At 56.3% G+C, this 20,303-nt stretch overlaps 1 protein-coding gene across 3 annotated transcripts in view; it reads left to right on the forward strand.

Moving 5' to 3' along the window:
- Nucleotides 1-18,414, forward strand: part of NSMCE1 (NSE1 homolog, SMC5-SMC6 complex component) — a 36,239-nt gene extending 17,825 nt beyond the window's left edge. For 2 of the 3 annotated variants that reach the window (XM_060078460.1, XM_060078459.1), the window contains 6 exons: nt 9,837-9,958; nt 10,727-10,804; nt 11,998-12,144; nt 16,654-16,770; nt 17,595-17,715; nt 18,197-18,414. In XM_060078460.1, the coding sequence (XP_059934443.1) occupies nt 9,837-9,958; nt 10,727-10,804; nt 11,998-12,144; nt 16,654-16,770; nt 17,595-17,715; nt 18,197-18,276 (665 nt within the window). In that variant the 3' untranslated portion in view covers nt 18,277-18,414. The remainder of the gene's footprint in view (nt 1-9,836; nt 9,959-10,726; nt 10,805-11,997; nt 12,145-16,653; nt 16,771-17,594; nt 17,716-18,196) is intronic. The other variant, XM_060078461.1, reaches the window with a different exon arrangement.
- Nucleotides 18,415-20,303: the final 1,889 nt, after the last annotated feature.

Raw genomic sequence — 20,303 nt, forward strand, 5'->3', positions numbered from 1 at the left:
TGTAGCTCATTCTCTTGGTCTCATAAGGCCCTGCGTCATCTTTGTGGGACTCTAAGGAAATAGATGCAGCATTCAGGAAAAGTATCCTTTCTGTATCCGGGCTTACCTGGAGAGGCCCCCTTCTTGAAGTCTGACTCCCAAGAGAGTTGGCAAGTAGTTATGGGAAGTTTTATTAGTTCAATTTCCTAAAAACAAAACAAACATGGAAGCCTGAATTTTGAAGCCTTCGAAGGAGGCCCAGGTCCCCTTGGGAAGTAGGTATTCCTGATGATAATGTTGGGGAATGGTGTTGCCCAGCTCAGGGCTTGAGGGGGCCCTGAACCTGAACCTGACTCTGGGTTGGAATGTGTGTCATTGATCATGTGGCTCTGCTGGGCAGAAGCAGAAAGTTGCCACAGCCCACAGTTTCATGGCAACGAGTCTCTCAAAGTTATTCACCTTGTTAAACTATTTTGGGGCTGGTCTTTCTGGTTCTGTTTGGTTGAACAAGTTGGGTTTTAGGGGATCATTGGGTCCAGCCTCCTCGTCTTACAAAGCAGGAAGCAGAAACCCCTGGGAGTCTGGTGTGCTGTGTAGCCCCTTCTCACACAATGGCTCTGGGCCCCAGCACTGCCCAGTGCCGCCTTCTGAGTCAGTGCCCGATTCTTTGAGGGCCTGCCTTGCTTGAAGCTCCTAGGGTTGCTTTTTAAATTTATTTTTTTATTTTGAAATAGTTCCAAACTCACAGGAGAGTTGTAAGAATAGTACAAAGAACCTTTTCCCCCCTGAATCATTTGAGAGTAGGTTACCAGTTTGAAAGTCCATCACCCCTACATTCTTTAGGGTGTGTTTCCTTCTAGCAAAGACATTCTCCTGAATAACTGCAGGATAACCATTAAAATATGACATTAACATTGATCCATCACTATCATCTAGTCCACAGACCCCATTGGGGTTTCTCCAGTTGTCCCAATATTGTCTTTTTTAGCAAAGGATCCACCCCAGAGTCATGTGTCACATTTAGTTGTCACATACAGTTTGTCCTCAGGACAAATTAGGTAGAATATCTGAAATCTTAGATTAAAAAATTAAGACTTAACATTATTTCAGCGGGCAGAATAAGTAATATGACGTTCAGGCAAAACACCCGTGAACTGAAGTGCACGTACCAAAAACAGATTAGGGAACACAGTGTCAGAGGAACATTATGGATGACAGATATTTTCCGGTTTTGTCAAACCTCTCATCTGCCCTCATCCTAGCTTTGTTTTTCTCCTGCGGATTTACATGACCGCTTCTGCGCTGTTGTCTGCAGGCCTCAGGGCTCAGACCCATCGCTGGGTGGCACGTGTTAGTGGTGAGGCAGTGATGCCGTCCACCTTTCAGTTTAGTATTCCATCCTGGATCTGCAGTCACGTTTATACGCACCTTCTCCTTCCAAGGAGGACTCAGCGATGATTAGACGCTGGCTCCAAGTACGTTTTCCTCCTGCTTTTAATAATTTCATTGTACGTTTCTCCCCTTTGGCCCTGATGAACAGTTAATAAGCTTACCGCCGTCAGCCTGCTTGCCTTTCCAGTTAATCAAGGGGGATTAGGCTTGTGACCATAACTGAAAAGTGGCATAAAATTAGCATGAAAAGTAACATCTCAAATGCAACTTGATGAATTTTTCAACATACAGAATTTCATAACAGGCAGTTGTGATGTGCTCAGACCAGAGTCTTTGGGTTCTGGAAGCTCTGCAGCCACGAGGAAACAAACTCTTGTGGCTTTCACATCTCTGGCTCTTGAAGGACTCACTGTCCAAGTTCCAGCCGGCCCTTGATGACTGTGCGGCACAGGAACCCAGGGGGCCAGATGGTTCCCAGCAGTCCTTCCAGGCCAGTGCGGATTTGCTGAGACAGGGCCTCTGTGTGCTCCACGCTCTCCCGAAGTGTGGCCTTCATTTGCTCCAGGAAGTGTCTTGTACTGGCTCCCAACCACAAGGGAGGGTGTGTGGGTGTGTGGAGGGCTGGGAGTGGATTCTTCAGCAGGATTACCACACACACCACTGGCAGGAATAGGGAAGTCATTTCTTGAAGACACAGGTTCAAATCAGGGACTTGGGAAAGTTTGTTTGTTTTCTTTACTTTCTGAGTCTCCGCTTTCTGTGTTATAGAGGAGATCTTACCTACCTCATGGAAAAGTCATGAGTGTTAAACAGGGAACTTAGGGGAAGCACCTGGCACAGAGTACTTCCTGCTCCACGTCCAGTACGTGCGCCTTGCTGCCCCTTCCTTCTTGTATGTCCCTCCCCCTACCATCTACTCTCAGGTCCCGGGGCTGGGGGTGGGGGCGGGAACTCACCTCAGAAGATCCAGGATGTTGGTAAGTAGGGTGATAGGAATTGTTATGTAGACCATAGGCTGCATTTCTCATGCTGGGATTTTCTCAGAAATCCTCGTGGAAGATCACGAGTGCAGGTGCTGAGTGGGGGTGTGAGTGACAGGAAGGCAGCGTGACCGAGAGTAGAGCGAGGGGGCACACGGGAGCCACTGGTGGCTTCCAGGTTGGTGGTGGTGGTGCGGGTATCTGGCTTCACCCTGGCTGCATGTGGAGGACGGTTGGGGGGCTAGGGTGGACGCTGGGAGGCTGGAGGAGGCTGTGTCACACTCCAGGGGCAAGGTGCTGGGGACTCGGAGGAGGGCTGCAGTGAGCCGGACGAAAGTGGCTGGAGTCATCTCTCTGATGGCACCACAGGCCTGCTCGTGCCTTTCAGCCACCTTCCTCACCCCTGCCGGGAACAGGGTGCTAAACCAAGTCCCACGTGTACGGAGTGTGGACATAAGTGAAGATCACTCAGATGAGAACAGGCAAGGGCTGTTTATTCAGAGCTTGCTCTAACAGGGGGACTTGTGTTTCGGAGACTTGCTGGCAGGCAGAGGAGTGGGAAAGCTGTATAGAGGAACAAAGGGAAGGCTTCAGCTGTGCCCTGATAGGAGGCCATCGGCCCGGGAAGCTGGAGGCGGGCAGTCTAGAAGCAGGACAGGCTGTGATTGGGGGAGCACACCTGGCTTTCTCTGGTTGGTCCTAAGTTGGAAGCAGGGACAAAAATTAGGGAAGCTGTCAGTTATTAATCAAGACCTGGTCATTTTTTAAAAAGAGATTATTTTATTATTTATTTTTGGCCACTTTGGGTCTTCGTTGCTACATGCAGGCTTTCTCTAGTTGCGGCAAGCGGGGGCTACTCTTCATTGCAGTGCGCGGGCTTCTCATTGCAGTGACTTCTCTTGTTGTGGAGCACAGACTCTAGGCGCGCGGGCTTCAGTAGTTGTGGCACTCGGGCTCAGTAGTTGTGGCGCACAGGCTTAGTTGCTCCGCAGCATGTGGGATCTTCCCGGACCAGGGCTCGAACCCGTGTCCCCTGCATTGGCAGGCGGATTCTTAACCACTGCACCACCAGGGAAGCCCAAGACCTGGTCATTTTGAGCCAATTATTACAGAGGTTATGGCTGGCTTCCTGAGCTGGTTGCTAGAGATAGTGGTCTGACCTCCTGCAGGTCTAACTTATAGGTATCAGGCTGGCTTCCTGGGCTGGTTACTCTAGGTGGTGGGTTGGTTCCCTGGGCTGGTTGCTGCAGACTGTGGATCAGAGCCCTGTTTCTATAACGTTTATTGTCCGTTTGTATATTCAGTCTCAGAAGAATGTGTGTGACACATTCTGTTTCTTTGAGTTGTTTGCAGTCCAGCTTCTGAGAAACCACAACCGCTTATCCGGTGGGTCAGGGGGCGGAGTGGCCTCTGCAGTCACCATATCTCTTTATGGCAGGGCTCCAGCCTACACCAGCATTTGAAAACTGGTGGAGTGTCATTGGGATCTAGCTTACAGTCAGAGCCCTGAGCTAATCTCCGTTGTCACAAGACGCTACCATTTTTCTCTTTTTTGATTCAGACCCCTGGGGGTTAAGGCATCAAGTTATGTTGTTGAGCATCGAGATATTTTTTTAACCTTTTATTATGGAGAAAGAAAGGTAGAGAGAATAATACAACGCAGCCTCATGTACACATCACCACCCAGTTAAAATGATAATTCATGACTAATCTTGTTTTATCTGTGCTCTGATTACTTACCCCCATATCATTTTGACATAATTCTCAGACCTCATTGCATATCTGAGTAAGAATTTTTTTTTTAAATGAATGCTCAGGTCCTTTTGTCACTGTGCCAGACTGAAGGCCAGATGTTTGTTTTCTGGCCTGGACTTTGTCACTTACCGGCCCTGTGGTCTTGGATAAGTCCTTACGCTCTCTGACCCTTGGTTTCCTCTTTTGGAAAACAGACCATACCACATATTGGCTCCCCTTGGCGGTCGTTCGTGAGGGTCTGATGAGAGCCCGAGGGAGCAGAACCTTAGCACGTAGTGACGTGACGTACGGACGGAGAGAACTCTTGTCTGTCTGTCTGCCGCATAAACGACCGCTCTCCTGCTGTCCCTGCTCTTCCCAGCACTGTCCACTAACCGCACTGTGGAAGTGCCGTTGTCAGCGCCCGTCTTTCCACTCACATACCTGAGTGTCGAGGGGATCATCTTCCCCAGGCAGCTGAGGTGAAAGCCCTAGGCTGGGACGCCACCCCTCACACACCTCTCTGGCCCAGTGTGCCTGCCTGCCAGCCTCTCCCAGCCCAGGGGTCTGCTCTCGGGCCTGATGTGGCCTAGTGCCCATGTCTGGTCCAGGGCCGGGGCTGCCCCGTCCTCAGTGCTCAGGAGGACCACCCGGCTGGCCCCATCGGATGAGAGAGCTCTCATGGGGCAAGTTGGCCCATAAGTGGTTTGGTCCCCTGGGGTCTTATTTTTTGCTATTATTTCCTCTGCCTAAAATAGTATTTCCTCTGCCTAAAAGTTTTCTCTCTGTGGTGCCTGGTTTGGAACAAAACTCTCTGTTGCTCAGAAGTTAGGGCAGCAGACTTCCTGCTGCCCAAGTATGCGGTGAACCCAGTGAACCCTGGGTTCCAGTAGGCTTCTGGGAAGCAGAGACTCTGATTACCAAGAAGAGGTTTGTTGGTTAAACTAAAATTTATTTTAAAAGAAGAGGAGGTAACAGTGGTGGCCAGAAAAAACGACCTCTCAAAATGAATTGAGCCAGCTCTCACTCCTCAGAGGAGTGTCCCGTTTGCTCAGCGCTACCCCAGTGAGTCCACTGCCCTGAGTCCCATTTTCTAATTGCCCCAACAGAAGAAGGGCATTTCCTGCTGAAGAAAGAGCTGTTCTGTCCTCTCCTGAGCCCTTGGCCTTTAGTTTAGCTCCTCCCGCAGCAGTGCGTGTGACCCCTGTGACCTGGCCGAGTAGTCAGGGCTGGAGGAATGATGGACGTTGGCCAGGCACAGCCCCTGTACGCGGCCTCGGAGCACAGCCCTCGGGCGACAGCACCGCCTCTGGCGTCTTTCCCAGGCACTGCTCAGACACTTTCCGTCTTTCTGTATTGGCTGAGTCCCTCTTTGTGACCCTGAAGGCACAGTGCCCAGTTCTGGAGGAATGTAGATGTGTAGGGTCTGGGGTAGGGAAGGTTCCCAGAGGACACTTGCTGTGCTCCACAGAGGCTGTGTGGCTTCTTGCCCAGGAGCTTGGCCTGGGCTCCATTTCCAACGCTGGGCGACTTATTTAACCTCTGGTACGTAAAGGTGATAATAACCGCTCACCTTATGGAGTTAGTGTTCTTGCAGTGATGCAACGAGCCAAGCTAGTGAGCAGTGCCCAGCACATGCTAAGGTGATGACAGCCCCACGTTTACAGGCCTGTTGTTCTCAGCCCAGCAGTAGCCGCCTCACCACACCCCATAAGAAAGGCACAGGTACACCCTGCTTACATGGAGAGAGAACACAGGTGGCACCAGAGATCTACAGACCCTTGCTTGGTTCAGCCATGGTGCTAATTGTCCTGGTTAGGGTGTCTCTTTGCTCTCTGAGGAGAGGCAGCTGGGGTAGGTCCAGGGCCTTGTTCTTTACCTCGTATAGCTGGTCATCCCACGTCGCTGACTGCTGGTCATTGGTGTGGAGGGACTCAGCCTTTGATCCAGCTCTACCTGTAAAAACTTGGTATTTCGATACTTACCTGAAGCTTGTCTTTTTTTCTCAATTGGTTCGGGATCTGAAGGGAGGAGCAGTGTTACTCGTTAGTTCTCTAAAGTCCCTCGAAGTGGTAGAACCAAGACTGGAAATAGTTGCCTCAAAATCACGTGATGTGGTCTTTATCTCACGCGCGGTATCATGACCGTGGACTCACAGGATATTGGGGCCAAATGGATCCTCGGACACAGCTTTAGGCCCACTGTGTTCCTACAGATTTACCAACTGTAGCTTTTCCACCACGGGCTCCAGGAAGAGGGGAGGGAGAGGGGGCAGAGCAGTGAAACTTCGCTGGTCTGAAGACTTGATCTTGGGAAGCACTGATCTGGTGTTACCTTGGCACTTAACGGGCACGTCAGGGATCTTGGTAGCAAGCAAGAGTTCCCAATTCTGGCCAACCTGAAAAGGAACGTGTTGGGAGGCTGTTGGGAAAGCAACGCACAGGACTGACCGCTGGCTGGTGGCTAGACTGGGGAATGGGCCGGAGCCCCTGGGCACCAGGCACAGGAAAGCACAGCAGCACCTCACGGCCAAAGCCACCCTCCCCCTGCAGCGACGGGGCTGGAACCACCTCTCGCCATCCCTTTGTCCCTTGCTCAGATTGAGAGGGTGTCTGACAGGCTGAGCATGGTTTCTGGCCCACTGTTGGCTGACCTGGGACCTGGCCCCTGCAGGTTCCTGCCCTCTGGTTTTCTGCACATGGGGTTTGTTTTCCCACCAGAATCACACAGATGGGGGAAAGAAAGACTCTTTGGTAGAGTCTATAGGGAGTGGGGCAGCCAGATTTGGTAACTGGAACAAAGTGTGATGGGGAAGGAAGTGCTTGAGGACCGTGGGAGGACAGACAGAGCGCGGGACCCTGATCCTTTGTGGTCAGGGCAGGCCTGCACAGGAAGGGACGTGTCTGGGGCACCAGACGGTCAGGAGCCTGGCTGGTTGGAGCGGGCGCGGTGGAGCGAGGGTTGCAGGGAAGTGTTCTCATGCGTGTGAGGTTGGATGTGAGGTGGCCGGTGGCCTTCAGGGATGAGAGAAAGGGAGAGACTGGCCTGGGGGCCCACAGAGGGGCGGGGCGGGACTGGGCCGGCCCTGCTGCTGCCTCTGTGGCCCCAGGCAGTCCAGTTAGGGTGGGTGTGGCTGAACAGGAGAGCAGCTTATTCCCAGGTAATGGTGCAGCGCAGGGCATCTGTGGGCAGCACGGGCAGGTCCGCCCAGGAGAGGGCTGTGGCTGAGCCCTCGACAGGGCCGCTGTGCGCTGGAGCCCACGGGAGCCCCTGAGCAGGCGGCCGGCTGCTGCAAGGTCAGTGGTAGGAAGGGCTTTTTTTTTTCTTAAACTGAGAACATTCATGTTTCTGAAAAGTGAGGCTGGACAGCAAACTGGAGGTGGTGGGAGAGGGGAAAGCGCAGGGCGGCTATTAGCTCATCTCCGTGCTGACGAGGAAAGTCCGAGGTAGCAGAATGCTTTTGATCTGCCCACAGACTACGTTCTTCTGAACGGCACCCAGGAGAGGCCTTTTCAGTGGAAAATGTGAATTGTCGCTTTCAGAGGGAGGTGGGACTTGCCACTGCGTCACCTGGGACGGACGGGCTGGCTCCCGAGGCAGAGGCCCTGTCGGTGGGCAGGAGGCGGTTCCTGGTGCCTGGGGGCCCCGCGCCCCAGTTTCCCAGGCTCGAGTAGGGTGCTTGGCGGGGGCCGAAGGGTCTCCAGCAAGCCGGGCGCGTGGCCCGTCCGTGGTAGCTGGCCCTGCACACCGGGGCGAGATGCTTTGCGTGGAGTGGGAGCGGAGGAAAGCACGGGAGCGCTGCGTGCCGGGGCAGCAGAGAACATCGCGTGGAAGAAAGTGCCCTGCGAGTTGGCTTTCGTAACTGGTCGATGGGAGTGAGGAGGAGGGCGCGTGAGCAGGGCACGGAGGCAGGAAATGTGACCGTGTTTCACTCCTCTGATCACAGTGTTTCAGCAGCTGTGGCCAAATTTCATCATCACGCTACCGTTAGGATTTTTGCCACGTTCGAGTACCATCTGTTTATTAATACAAATTTTTTCTTTAAATTGCATTCTTCGTCGTCGTTTTTTGTTTTTTTGGTCATGCCCCGTGGCTTGAGGGATCTTAATTCCCTGACCAGGGACTGAACCCGGGCCACGGCAATGAAAGCTCGGAGTCCTGACCATTGGACTGCAAGGGAATTCCCTAAATTGCTTTTTTTTCTTTTCTTTAACTTAAGCGACTTTACTTGTAAAGGAAGCTTAGATCCTGCCTGTGACTCGCGTGTTAGCATTTCTGTCCCGGTCTTTGTCACTAGCCTTTCTGGGCCTCCTCAGCAGAAGCCGTGCCTGTGTCACAGCTGCCGACTTTACGTGGCTGCGACCTCCACTGCCACCAGTGTGATCTTTTATTTTTTTAAACTTTCATAATATTTAGCTATACAAGGAGCTTACAATTACCTTTCTAAGAAGCCAAACAGATAAAGTTCAAGTGCCCTGGGATGACCCCCTCATTTTAGTTCACTTCCTAGCAATGGCCTTGTTCATCAGTTTGGTGGGTAACCTTCCTGGCCTTTTTCCTGCATATTGTTTTGTTGGTTTTATTAATATTATTAATTTTTTTTCTGCGGTACGCAGGCCTCTCACTGCTGTGGCCTCTCCCGTTGCGGAGCACAGGCTCCGGACGTGCAGGCTCAGCGGCCGTGGCTCACGGGCCCAGCCGCTCCGCGGCATGTGGGATCCTCCCGGACCGGGGCATGAACCCGTGTCCCCTGCATCAGCAGGCGGACTCTCACAGTACAACAGGGTGATTCCAGGACCCAAGGCTGACCATGTCTCTCCTGTGCTTCCAGCTCTGAGAGGCTCCCATGTCCCACAGGAGGAAGGGCGCACGCCCCCCAGCCCGTGGGGCCCTGGGCCATCTGCTCCCGCTTCCTGCTGCTGCCGCCGCAGCCCTCCCAGCCGTCCTTCCTTCCCCTGCCAGTCTGCTGTCCATCCACCCCAGCCCCCTGCGGTGCTCCCTGGGCTCTGTCCGTACCCCCTCCTCTGACAAGCTGATGGCCCCGGAGAGGGTGCTGCTGCCTTGTGCGTCACTAGGGGCAGCACGAGGCAGCTGGCACACAGGTCAGGGGCTGTGGCCGTGCTGTCAGGGCTCCCCGCTGCTTGCTGTGCCTGGCGGTGTAACGCCGGGTGAGTGAGCCCCCCTCTGCAGGTAGGATGGGTTCATTACTGCGTGAAAAGCGCTCAGATCCAGGCCTTCCCCGGGGTGGGTGCTCCGTGTGAGCTGCTGTTCTTACCCTGTGGTCGTTATTCTTCACTGTCGCAGCCCCGGGCCAGCACAGGTGTGTCAGTGTTCGATGTGTGTTTGGATGTCGAATAAAGGGAAGGATAGAGGTGGACCTGACGCGTGCATGAGGACAGGCAGGGGCAGAGGCTCTACGGAGGAGTCAGGCTGCGATGCCCACTGCACTGAGGTGCTGAGTGGGGACAGTGACCGGGCGGCAGGGGAGGAGGCCGAGGGCTGCCAGCCAAGACAGGAAGACCTCAGCAGGCTCAGATACCATTTCCCAGGCGTTTCTGCTTCACAGCGCTGTCTCTTTGCTCCAGGAAGAAAGAAGCCACAGGCGTTGGCGCTCACCCAACAAGGGCCAGGGCCTCCGCCCATTTCTGGCTTTGCTGTCCCGTGTTCAGGATGATGGCGGGATTGAAACAAGCTGCACCTTTTTTGATGGAGCACCCTCCCCCTTTTTTGCTTTTGCCTGTTTATTTCCAGGCAATGCTACCGTAGAGAAGTTGGAGGACTTCATCAACAACATTAACAGTGTCTTGGAGTCTTTGTACATTGAGATAAAGAAAGGCGTCACGGAAGATGACGGGAGACCCATTTACGCGCTGGTGAGTGCAGACAGAGCCCCCTGGTGGATGTGTGAGGGACTGCAGTGGAGACAGCCCCGTGCCCTCCTTACTGGGGCGAATGCAGGTGCACCCGCCTCACCAAGGGCTTGGAGGGAGAAAGGGATAAGATGCCTTTTCATTTAGAACAAGACATAGAAGCTGGGAAAAGAAACAACGTGCGTGGCCGCTAAGGACTGAGACATATTTGGGGCCTCCGGTTGTTTTCAGGTTTTCCCTCCCAGCTAGGAGAGGAGGTGAAATACAAATCCCCATCCTTGGCTCGGGAACCACCTTAGGCCGTCAAAGGAGATCAGGCTCCTACCCACCGGGCCCACACAGAAAGGGGCTCTAGCCCAGGGTTTCCCAAACGTTGTCCGTGGAAGAAAGGGTTATAGAGTCAAATAACATGGAAATGCTGGGTCAAATCGGTAAATCAGATTTATTTACTGCCAGACTTCCCAGTGCCTTTTGCATTTGAAGCTCCGTTAGCATGCAGACAAGTTTCCTGAATTTATCTGAGTTTGGAAGATATCGCACAATCTTGGGAATTCTAAAATCTCTGAAAATTAGACATATCGACTGAGCTACAGGTTTAAGCCTGTAACATAAGACCGGTTACAAATTTATCCCTGTGGCCCACAGTGCCGGGACACAGGTGCTCTGTGACTGGCAAGGCAGGGAGGGAGGCAGGGAGGGAGAGAGCGCCAACAAGTGAATTAATGACAAGTGAAGGGCACAGACTGACCCTCACACTGACTTATTTTTTAGGTGAATCTTGCAACAACGTCAGTTTCTAAAATGGCCTCAGATTTTGCAGAGAATGAGCTGGATCTGTTTAGAAAGGCTGTAAGTACAGTAATTCCCACTGCCCAGCAGCTGGGCTTCTTATAGGAATTCCTATCTTTCACTGGAAATGGAAACTGCAATCTTAGAGGGTCACCACTGCTGCCCGAGAAAGCCCTTTGCAGGGGGATGTCACCGAGCGCCTTGCCCAGAATTCATAGCTGCCAGGTGATTGCTGGGGATGTCGCCACGGCTGCCTAGAAAAGAAAGGCTGGTCCGGGTTTGACCCCAGCTGGTTGAGCAACAGTGGGCCTCCTGGGTGTGTGATGCAGTTGAGCAGGTGTCACTGCCTGGTACTGTGGCAGCATCGCCCGGGAGCTTGCTAGAAAGGCCGAATCCCAGTCCCCACCCAGATTGCTGAATCTGACCCTGCATTCTAAGAAGGTGCCCCCGATCCGTTTGCACAGGCACATTTGTGAAGCGCTGCTCTGCCTGCCTGGCTTTGGAGCTGTTCACTCAGCCACGTTGTCACTCACCTGGCTGAGCACCTGGTCAAGACAGTGGTTCTCAGCTCTGGATGCACCATAATAACTGGGGAGGTAAAAACAACGCAGGCATTCTGGCCTCAGGTCTGTCGAGTCCAAGTCTCTGAGGACCGACCGAGTCCTAGAATCATTCCTTTCTAAGCCTCCTCTGGGGACGATCAGCCAGGGTTGAGAACTGGGCTCTAAGATTCCAGACACGCCTGTGTGTGCAGGAAGCCTGTCTTCCCAGCGGCTGTGCCCTGCTGTGGGCAGAAGTGTTAGGGCAGTTGGCCGGCCAGCCTCTCCCGGCCCTGGGTCCACAGTGCGTCTGCAGCTCCCGAGCGTGCTCTCGCTGGCCCACCCTGCTCTCCTGCCCTTCCCGACCGACTCCAGCCTGCCACTCAGACCAGCCCTGATGGCCCGCCTCGGAGTGGGGGGGGGTGCTGCCCCAGTTCCGTATTCATTCATTCCTCAGCTTCCCCATCTTCAGGGAGGTGAAGTGACCCTTCTTGATTTGGGGGGCATCATTCATTTGGGATGATGTTACAGGAGAGACTTGGGTCAAAACTGTTTATGGCTTTGGATGCATATTATTAAGTTATTTTCCTGAAGAGTCCTGCAGTTCTGCCTGTGATATGAATAGTTTCACTGCACCCCTGCCAGGGTTGGTATTATTGCTTGAAAGTTGTTTTTGCCAGTTTAATAGATGAATGTGGTATCTATTTCTTCCAGTTGGAACTGATTATTGACTCAGAAACTGGCTTTGCATCTTCCACAAATATTTTGAACCTGGTTGATCAGCTTAAGGGCAAGAAGATGAGGAAGAAGGAAGCCGAGCACGTGCTGCAGAAGTTCGTACAAAACAAATGGCTGATCGAGGTACTTCGTGCCGTGGATTTTCCAGCTTGGCTCACTTTTTAGAATGAATCACAGTTTTTCCTCCAAAACCATATTGTATCTAACGGACGTCTGTTGAGCCAGGCCCGTTCGGGTCCCTTCTCTGCTGTGAGGCCCACAGTGACCCTGCGAGGAGGACTGGAACCTCCTGTTCACTCACGTGACCTGGGGGAGCCCCAGACTCTGCTGCCCAGGCAGGCCGTGTGGTGTGGTGGGCAGGAGCACGGCGCTGGCGTCAGCCCTGGGCCCGAACCCCGGGGCGGGTGCCCCCGCGTTCCTGTGGGGGTAGCGTGCGCCCCCGGGGGTGTGGGGAGCGGGGCGAGCCGCTGTGTCGGGTGCCAGTGCTGGGCCCGCACGGGAATCGCTGTCCCCGTCCTGGTTATCGTTGCCAGCGTCATGTTATCCAGGGCCGGCGCTGTGGGGTTCTTTCACTTAGATGGTGGCCCTTAAAGAGCAAAGAGGACGTGTAGACAAGCGTTTGGAGAGGAGCTGTGGGAATCTGAGCGCTTCAAGTTTCTCGACACCCCGTGTCTAATTCTGTTGGCTGGAGCAGTCAGATGTTTCAGTTCTTTTTCCACAAACGCACCACCGTTTCCAAGAAACGCGAGTCAGACAGACTCAGCGCTGCTTCATGCACCACAGCCCTACCCCTCGGGGGCCTGTGTCTGGGCAGGACGTGCCGAGATAGTCCCCCAACTTCCTCATTTGGTGGGAGGCCGCTGCTGTGGTGACACGCTGCTTCACTTCCTTCTGGGGTGGAGCTTGCCTCTGGAGTCCTGGCGACAGTGCTCTGAGTTACTGATCTCAGAGGGTGGGTGGGCCCTGGTAGCCGGACCAGAAACATTCAGTGCCTGAGGTACTTGCCTGATGGGAGGAAATGTCTGAAGAGGCCACAGCGGCGAGGGCGGGGGGAGGGGAGCCGCTAGTGGGTGCCAGCATCTCTGGGCGTGTCTGCGCAGCATGTGCTTGGGTCCTCCCAGCCGCCCTGTGCAGGCGGGGAGCCCCTTAGCTCTGTTTTGTAGCTGAACCCACTGCAGCTCCGTGACCTGGGTGAGGTCCCACACCCGGCCAGTGGCAGAGCCGTGTTCAGGCCCAGCTTGGGTGACTGCAGGTCCCCATCAATTGCTTTGTCGCAGTTTTTCTTCCTCTCTGGGGTGGATCTGGCAATATGGAATGTCCTCGGGCAGCTCGGGTCATAACTGACCATGCTCTGTCCTCGGGCCAGGCTTTCTAAGGTTGGGGACTGTGACTTCATCGTTGTACTTCATCACTCCTGGAGGTACTACTTCCTGAACGGTGACCGGGTGGGTAGATGAAGTTCCAGAGGAACAGCATTTATCTAAAACTTACCCCCAAAATAATACAAGATATCCTCGTAGATTAGGAAATACCAGTATTCATACGGGACCGTGTGGATACGAACACCCGTCGTATCCCCCGAAACTCGCCCTCCGCTGCCCAGGTGCAGCCTCTGTGCCCGGCTTTGGCCCCCAGGGTGGTCATGTGTGTCTAGCACATGCAGGTGCTGTCCCACCACAGTGCAGGGCTGTGTGCCCGACTTTATCGGGACTGATGGTTTGCTGCCCAGAGCAGGGACAACAGAAGGAAAGAAGGCCTCTGGGGTCTGCTGGACTTGCCTTGGGCCCTGCCTCCCGTGCTCTCTGCTTCTTCCTCAGTGAAGTGGAGGTGCTGGTGTGTCCTTCCAGGGCTGGGGGTTCCCTGAGTGCTGGCCTCCGCAGCCCCGACAGCCTCCGGGGAGCCCCCATGCTGACTGACCCCTCCGGCCTCGTGTGGACAAAGGAACAGACCCGGGAGGAGGGGGAGGGCATGGTGGTGAGACACCCCCAGGGTCCTCCTCTGGCCTTGTCAGTACCTCTGGCGGTGGCTTCTCGCCTCTGAGCCCGTTTCCCGTCTGAAGGATGAGGACGGTTGGTGGTGCGCAGGTGTTTTTGTAGCGAGGGTGGAGTGCTTTCTGAAGTGGTTGGCATGGGCATGGCCGTGAGTTCTGTGGCACTTTTCAAGGAACAGCTGAGGGGCTGCGAGGTGAGTGCTGGCCAGTCTCCCGACCAGCCTTCCTGGGGCAGCACCTGGACCAGAGGGACCATGTCTGAGTCTCATCCTCAGCCTCTCAGAAACGGGACCTTGCTCAGAAGCCATGCTGTGGGGGGGTGTCACCTGGCGGCACTTTGTTACGAAAGTACCTGGAGAGCCCTGCCCGGTACCCTGCGCAAGGCTCCGTCTGCCCTGGCCTTGCACAGGGTACGGAGGTGCTGAGGCACCTGTGCAGCCCCTCAGGGGGCCCTGGAGTAGGGGGTGGTCAGGGTCAGCAGGCGAGGCCCCAAGATATGGAGGAGGCCTCAGAGAAAGCGTGGATACTTGGAGCTTGGGTGTCTGCTGGCAGCTGCATCTCTGCACACCCTAGGGACCAGTCCCCACTGCAAGATCCCAGCTCAAAGGATGGCTGTGAGGCCTGGGAGATCACTTGGGTTTGGGTCTTCCTTGCAGATCCAGGGCAGGCCACCTGTCCCAGTGACGGGGCCCCGAGGATGGGTGGGTCATGAACAGTAAGCACCGGGCACAGTTTCAGGCAGCTAGAAGACGTTTAGTAACTGCAGCTCGAGCCTGACTCTGAACTTGAACTTGCTCACCCTAGCCTTGGGCGTTCCTCCTTGGGATCGATACAAGGCCTACTTAACTCTTCCCTTAGACGTTTATCACAGCACTGCCGAGCGCTGGGCCTCGCATCACGTGCTGGGGACACAGAGTGAGCAAAACCGGGCCGGCCCACGGTCTGGGAGGGAGCCGGAGGTCAGCCCCGCATCTCGCTGAAGTAGAGTAACAGAGAGAGAGGAACCAGGGTTTTATGACAGCACTAACAGAGGAACCTGCCTCTGCAGAGGAAGTGACACTCAGCTGAAGGCTGGATAGGAGGCACCTGGACTGGGGGTGGGCACCACGGTCCAGGGCAGAAGGAGCAGCCTGTGCCCAAGTGGGCATGGTGGGTGCAAGGAGCTGCAGCTGGGCGCTCTGGAAGAGGGGACAAGGTGAGCCTGGAGGTGGGCAGTAAGGGATTCGATTCTTCAGCCTAAGAATGGCGGAGCATCACGGTGCTGGGCCTCGCAGAGCTCAGGTCGCTGGAGAGGGTTGCAGAGGGGCAAGGGTGGGCCCAGAGGGCAGTTAGGAGGGTGAGGGAGGCCGTGGAGATGGAGCGTTGTTACGGACTGGGGAGCTTTTGAGAAGGTAGCAGCCACAGGACCCAGGACAGCCTGGGAGGCCCGCCCTCCCGTGCCCAGCACCTGAGGGGCACAGAGCTCCTGTCCGCTTCCTGGCTGGCCTGACAGCCTGCGGCGCGGGACACCAGCGCCTCGTGCTGGGCCCCCGTCCACTTGTGAGAGTCCCCGGGCTGCATCCTGCCTGCCTGCCCTGCTCTCCGCGGTCAGCGCTCCTGCTCTCTGACTGTGCCCATTTGCCGTGTCTCCCTCTGGGTGGTCGCCCGCCTGCCACTGGAGGCCCAGAGTGAATGCACTTCCTGGCTGGGTTACGGTGGGGGGGCGGTGTGAGGTGGGAGAAACGGGCCCGGCTCGTTGCAGGCGTCAGGTGGAGAAGAGCGGAGACACGAAGGAGCGCTGGGCTGACCCAGCAGCCGCAGGTTCCAGTAGCAGCTTCTCCTGCAAGGCCTGCGACGTCGGCCTGCCCACTGGCCCCACCGGCCCTCCAGCGCCCTTTGCCCAGGAGCCCCACCGGCAGCTCCTCCTCCCCCAGCGCGGGCAGCGGAGGGGAACAAACATGGTTAAGAGGTTCACCTCGTGCTTCACTAGTCGGCTTTCATGAATAAACGTCCGTGGGCCTCTGTGACCCCTGCCCCTGCCCTGTGAGCTGGCCGTAGGGCAGTTACCGCAGCCAGGTTTTCTGTACGTCCTGGCTTTCCACCGTGTCTGCTTGGGGGAACCGGGAGGCCCCACCAGCCGTGCCACCCAGCCACGCCGGGGGCCTCCCTGGACCGTCTCGAGCGTTGCCCGTAAAGTGGCGCAGCTGGAAGTGATCACGGATGATCCCCTCGGAGGCTCCAGGCAGCAGGGCTGGGGGCACCCGCTGTGCTGCTCCCTGGGGGTGGGGCTGGGGGGCGCTGGGGAGGAGAGGAGGAAGTGGGCGCTTGGGTAGGGGGTGGAGTTCACGCCGTGGGATCACTGCCTCCCTGTCCCGGCCTCTGTCCTCATCTGGGGGGCTGGGCAGGCCTCACATGTGGGGCTGCCGTGCGAGATCCGTGATTCCTGTCTGTGAAGGCACGAGGAAGGCGCCAAGATGATGCAGGGGCGGGGGTCCTTGCCTCGGTTTCCTTTTAGGTCTTACCTAAGTTTTCCCCGCTAGAGGCTCTGCAAGAGGCCGGCGTGGATGCCGGTTGACCGGGCTTGGTGAAAGCCTGTGCGGCGAGGGGCGTGTGGACCTCCCCCCGTTTCGTAAAAGATGGCGCTTCCTGTTGTGTCCCTGCAGAAGGAAGGGGAGTTCACCCTGCACGGCCGGGCCATCCTGGAGATGGAGCAGCACATCCGGGAGACGTACCCCGATGCCGCGAAGGTCTGCGCCGCGTGCCACAGCCTCCTCGTCCAGGTGCCGCAGCGCCGGGGGCGGGCGCTCGCTCGAGCTCTCTCTGGGCCCCAGGCCTTGCTCCAGCGTGAGCAGGAGGCGGGCGTCTCCTCACAAGTGTCCGAGCATGAGCACACGAAGGCCTGCCTCTCCTCCCTGGTCCCTCTGTTCTCGTCCCAGGGCTCTTTCTACTTTTTTTCCAGATAAGGCCCTCAGAGGTCTTCTGTGTGGTCCGTATTATCTCGGCAGCGGTGTGGTGAACACCTTTCTGTCTCAACCATGGTTTCCCCGTCATCTGTTTTCCCGTGTACTTTGTAGGGCTGCAGAACAGAGCAGCTGGACTGGTGCTGGATGTTTGTTTCCTTTTTATCTTTTTGCGATCGTCACCTACACCGGGATAGGCCTTTTGCACATCCATCCTTGGGCACCTGGTTGTTTTCTTGGGTTGAATTCCTGGGAGTGGAATTTATGGACCAGAGTGCACACACGACTGTTGAAAGCTTTGTTCCACGTGGCTAAAGTGCCTTCTGAAAAGTGGCCGTCCTCACGCCCACTGTAGGACCCACACGTGCTGGGAGCCTGGGACTCAGCCTTGCTGCTCCAAGGGCCTGGCCTGCCGCCCCTGCTGCCACGCTCTGGCCTTTGGGGTCTTGAGCTTCTTCCCCGTGTCCTCATTCGTCAGATTCTTTACTAAAACCCACTGCACTAAGGTAGACTTACAGGTTGTTTTTATTATTAATCTGGGGCCTGGAAGACAAAAATACTGAGCCTGCGGGACGTTTTCCTTGCAGTTTCCTGAAGGTTTATGAACACGGCGGGGTCCATGGCCATCACCTTTCTCATTTCAGGGTCAAAGCTGCGAGACCTGTGGAATCAGGATGCACTTGCCTTGTGTGGCCAAGTACTTCCAGTCCAGTTCAGAGCCGCACTGCCCCCACTGTAACGACTACTGGCCCCACGAGATTCCAGGTTCGTGTCCCTAAGCCGCCATCTCCTCCTGGCCTCTGGGCGGCTGGGCTGGCAGGGCTGCGAGCGTGCCCGAGTTCTGGTGCCTGGCTCTGAGGGGCCACGGGGGGCAGGGAGACGGGGTGCTCCAACAAAGCCGCCACGTGTGCGCAGGACCTGAGCTGCACACGCTGAAGCAGCTTCTGCGTAAGCGGAGGCCAGCTTTTGCTTGCCCTGTTCCACAGGGCTCTCTAGACCCTGGTAGACATCCTGAGGCACATGAGGGTCTGGTGTAGACGAGGCTCTCTCCCCGACAGCTGTCTCGGGAGGGGAGGTATAAGCAGTGTCCCCAGCTCCCTCTGTTTGTTTATCTGTCAACTGGGGCTAATTCTGCCTTCCTGGAGAGTAGAATGTTCCATAGGACAGAGTCCTTGGCACACAGGCGTGACTGTGGATGGCAGCCGGCCACACCGCTCACAGTATTTTCTGGCTTTTCTGCGTACAGAAGTCTTTGACCCCGAGAAGGAGAGGGAGGCCAGCATCTCCAAATCGAACAAAAGGTCCTTGCGATCCAGGCAGCACTAGCCGGCCACCGCCTTCAGGGGAGTGACCGGCGCGCCCCATTTGGAAGAGAGGCATCAGTTTCGTGTTTCACGTGAATCACCTCCTTTATCTTTTACATTCACTTGTTAACAGGTTTGGAATAAACTTACTAAGCAGCCACCTCGGCCTCGTCTGTGGTCGGTGCCCCCCTTTCCTGGAGCTCACTGAGAGCTGGGAGCCCCCCCGGCTTGGGCTCCGGAGTGAGGCTGGCAGAGCTCCTCCCGCTTGGCACCGTCCGAGGCCACTTGCTCAGGGCGGCTTTGCCTTCGGTCCCCAGTTGTGATCACCCGTCCCACCCACACTGGCTGGCCCGACTTGGGCTTGTGGGGGCCTTGGCCCCCCGGCGCCCCCCGGGCTGCACCCTCCTTGGCCCAGGACGCACTGGCCTGAACGGCGTCGCCCACTGGCTCCAGGCTTCTCCCGCGGAGTCACCTTCCCACCGTGCCAGGAGGCCTGGCGTGCGTGCCCCTGCTGACTGCCCTTGCCCGCGGGCCCGGGCCACGCGATGGGGCCCCGTGTACCTCAGCCCCTCTCCCCTCCTACTTTCCAGGGCACAGCATTTCTTTCTGTTCCTGAGCGAACCATCGTGTTCCTCACCGCCAGGCCCCTGCACACCCGTCTCCCCCACCTGCCTGCCCTCCCCTCGTGTGTCCCGCCCTTGCCGGCAACACCTGTCCGCCCTTTAGATCTTGGTTAGGCTGTCACCACCTCCACTCCAGTCCCCCACCTCCCCGCCTGTCTCTGACCATCACACTTGCCACACTATTTTGACTCCGTCTCACCTCCCTTCCACCCCAGAATCAATCAGGACCCCTTCAGTCATGGCAGCAAACCCGACTCAGAGTGGCTTAAACAAGGAAGGACTTGGCCAGAGGGGGTCCTTTAGGAGAGGCTTGACTTAGTGGTTCCAGTGATGTCACCAAGCGTCCTTATTTCTGTCTCTGCCCTGTTATCGTGAGTGTTGGCCTCAGGCTGGTGCCTAAAACATGGTCTTCCTCAGGAGGAAGAGGGTGGGTTTCATTTCGTGGCTCCCCCATCCCAGCAAACATCCAATCTGGATACCTGTGGGGGAGGGTGGGATAGTCCAATTGGTACTCTTGGCCTGGGCCACCTCTGAGCCGTGAGTAGGGCAACCCCTCCCGAGCCAAGTGGCTCAGTGAGGAGGAGGCTCTCTAAGCAATTTGAAGACGATATTACCAGGGAGAGAGGGAATGAATGCGGGCGCCCAAAGGGTGGGGTGTCCTCCACCCGTGCAGGCAAGGACGCTCTGCCCGATTCACCTGCATCAACCGGCTGTGGGGCGGGACCCAGGTCCGGCCTGGGCCCTGAGGCCCACCCCCAGGCAGCGAGAGGCGTTCAGCTGTGAGCCAGCCCGGCCCCTGGCCCAGCCTTCTGAAGGCAAATACAAGCTTTGGTGAAGCCCTGTGGGAGCCCCGACTGGCGGGCAGGCAGGTGCAGCTGTGTGCCAGGCACGCCACCGAAACAAGCCCCAGCCAGCTTACCCAGAAAAGGGGTTTTTTGGGAGGGTCTGAGGAAGCTTGCTAACAGCAAGGCAGGAGAACTAGTCTAGAAGACATGGACCCTGGATCTGGGGATTCCGGCGGGGAAGACCCATTCCCCGGTCATGGTGGGGACTGCCGCCACTGCACAGCAGCTCCAGCTGTTCTCTTCGTCCTCCCAAGATGCAGGTGCAGGAAGGGCTCCGGGCTGACACACCCTCCAAGGCTGCATTCCCGGGAGGAAGGGGATCCTCCACAATGCTGTTCCGGACAAGGGGGAACGGAGGCCAGGGGCCAAAAGCAGAGCAGCACGCCGTGGCCCTCCTGCCTGTCCAGGCGGGTGGCTGGGTGGTCAAGGCCAGGCAGGGTCACACCACGCAGGTGTCAAGGAAGCTCTGAGCACCTGCCGCTGGGACACTGCCCTCCTGCTGCCAGTCTCCCCTGCAGTGACGCCAGCATGAACTTCCTGAGGACCCCTTGGCACGGCCCAACCAAAGCCCTAACCCCAAG

This window comes from Mesoplodon densirostris, chromosome 16 (assembly GCF_025265405.1).
Source record: "Mesoplodon densirostris isolate mMesDen1 chromosome 16, mMesDen1 primary haplotype, whole genome shotgun sequence".
NCBI classification, from domain to species: domain Eukaryota; kingdom Metazoa; phylum Chordata; class Mammalia; order Artiodactyla; family Ziphiidae; genus Mesoplodon; species Mesoplodon densirostris.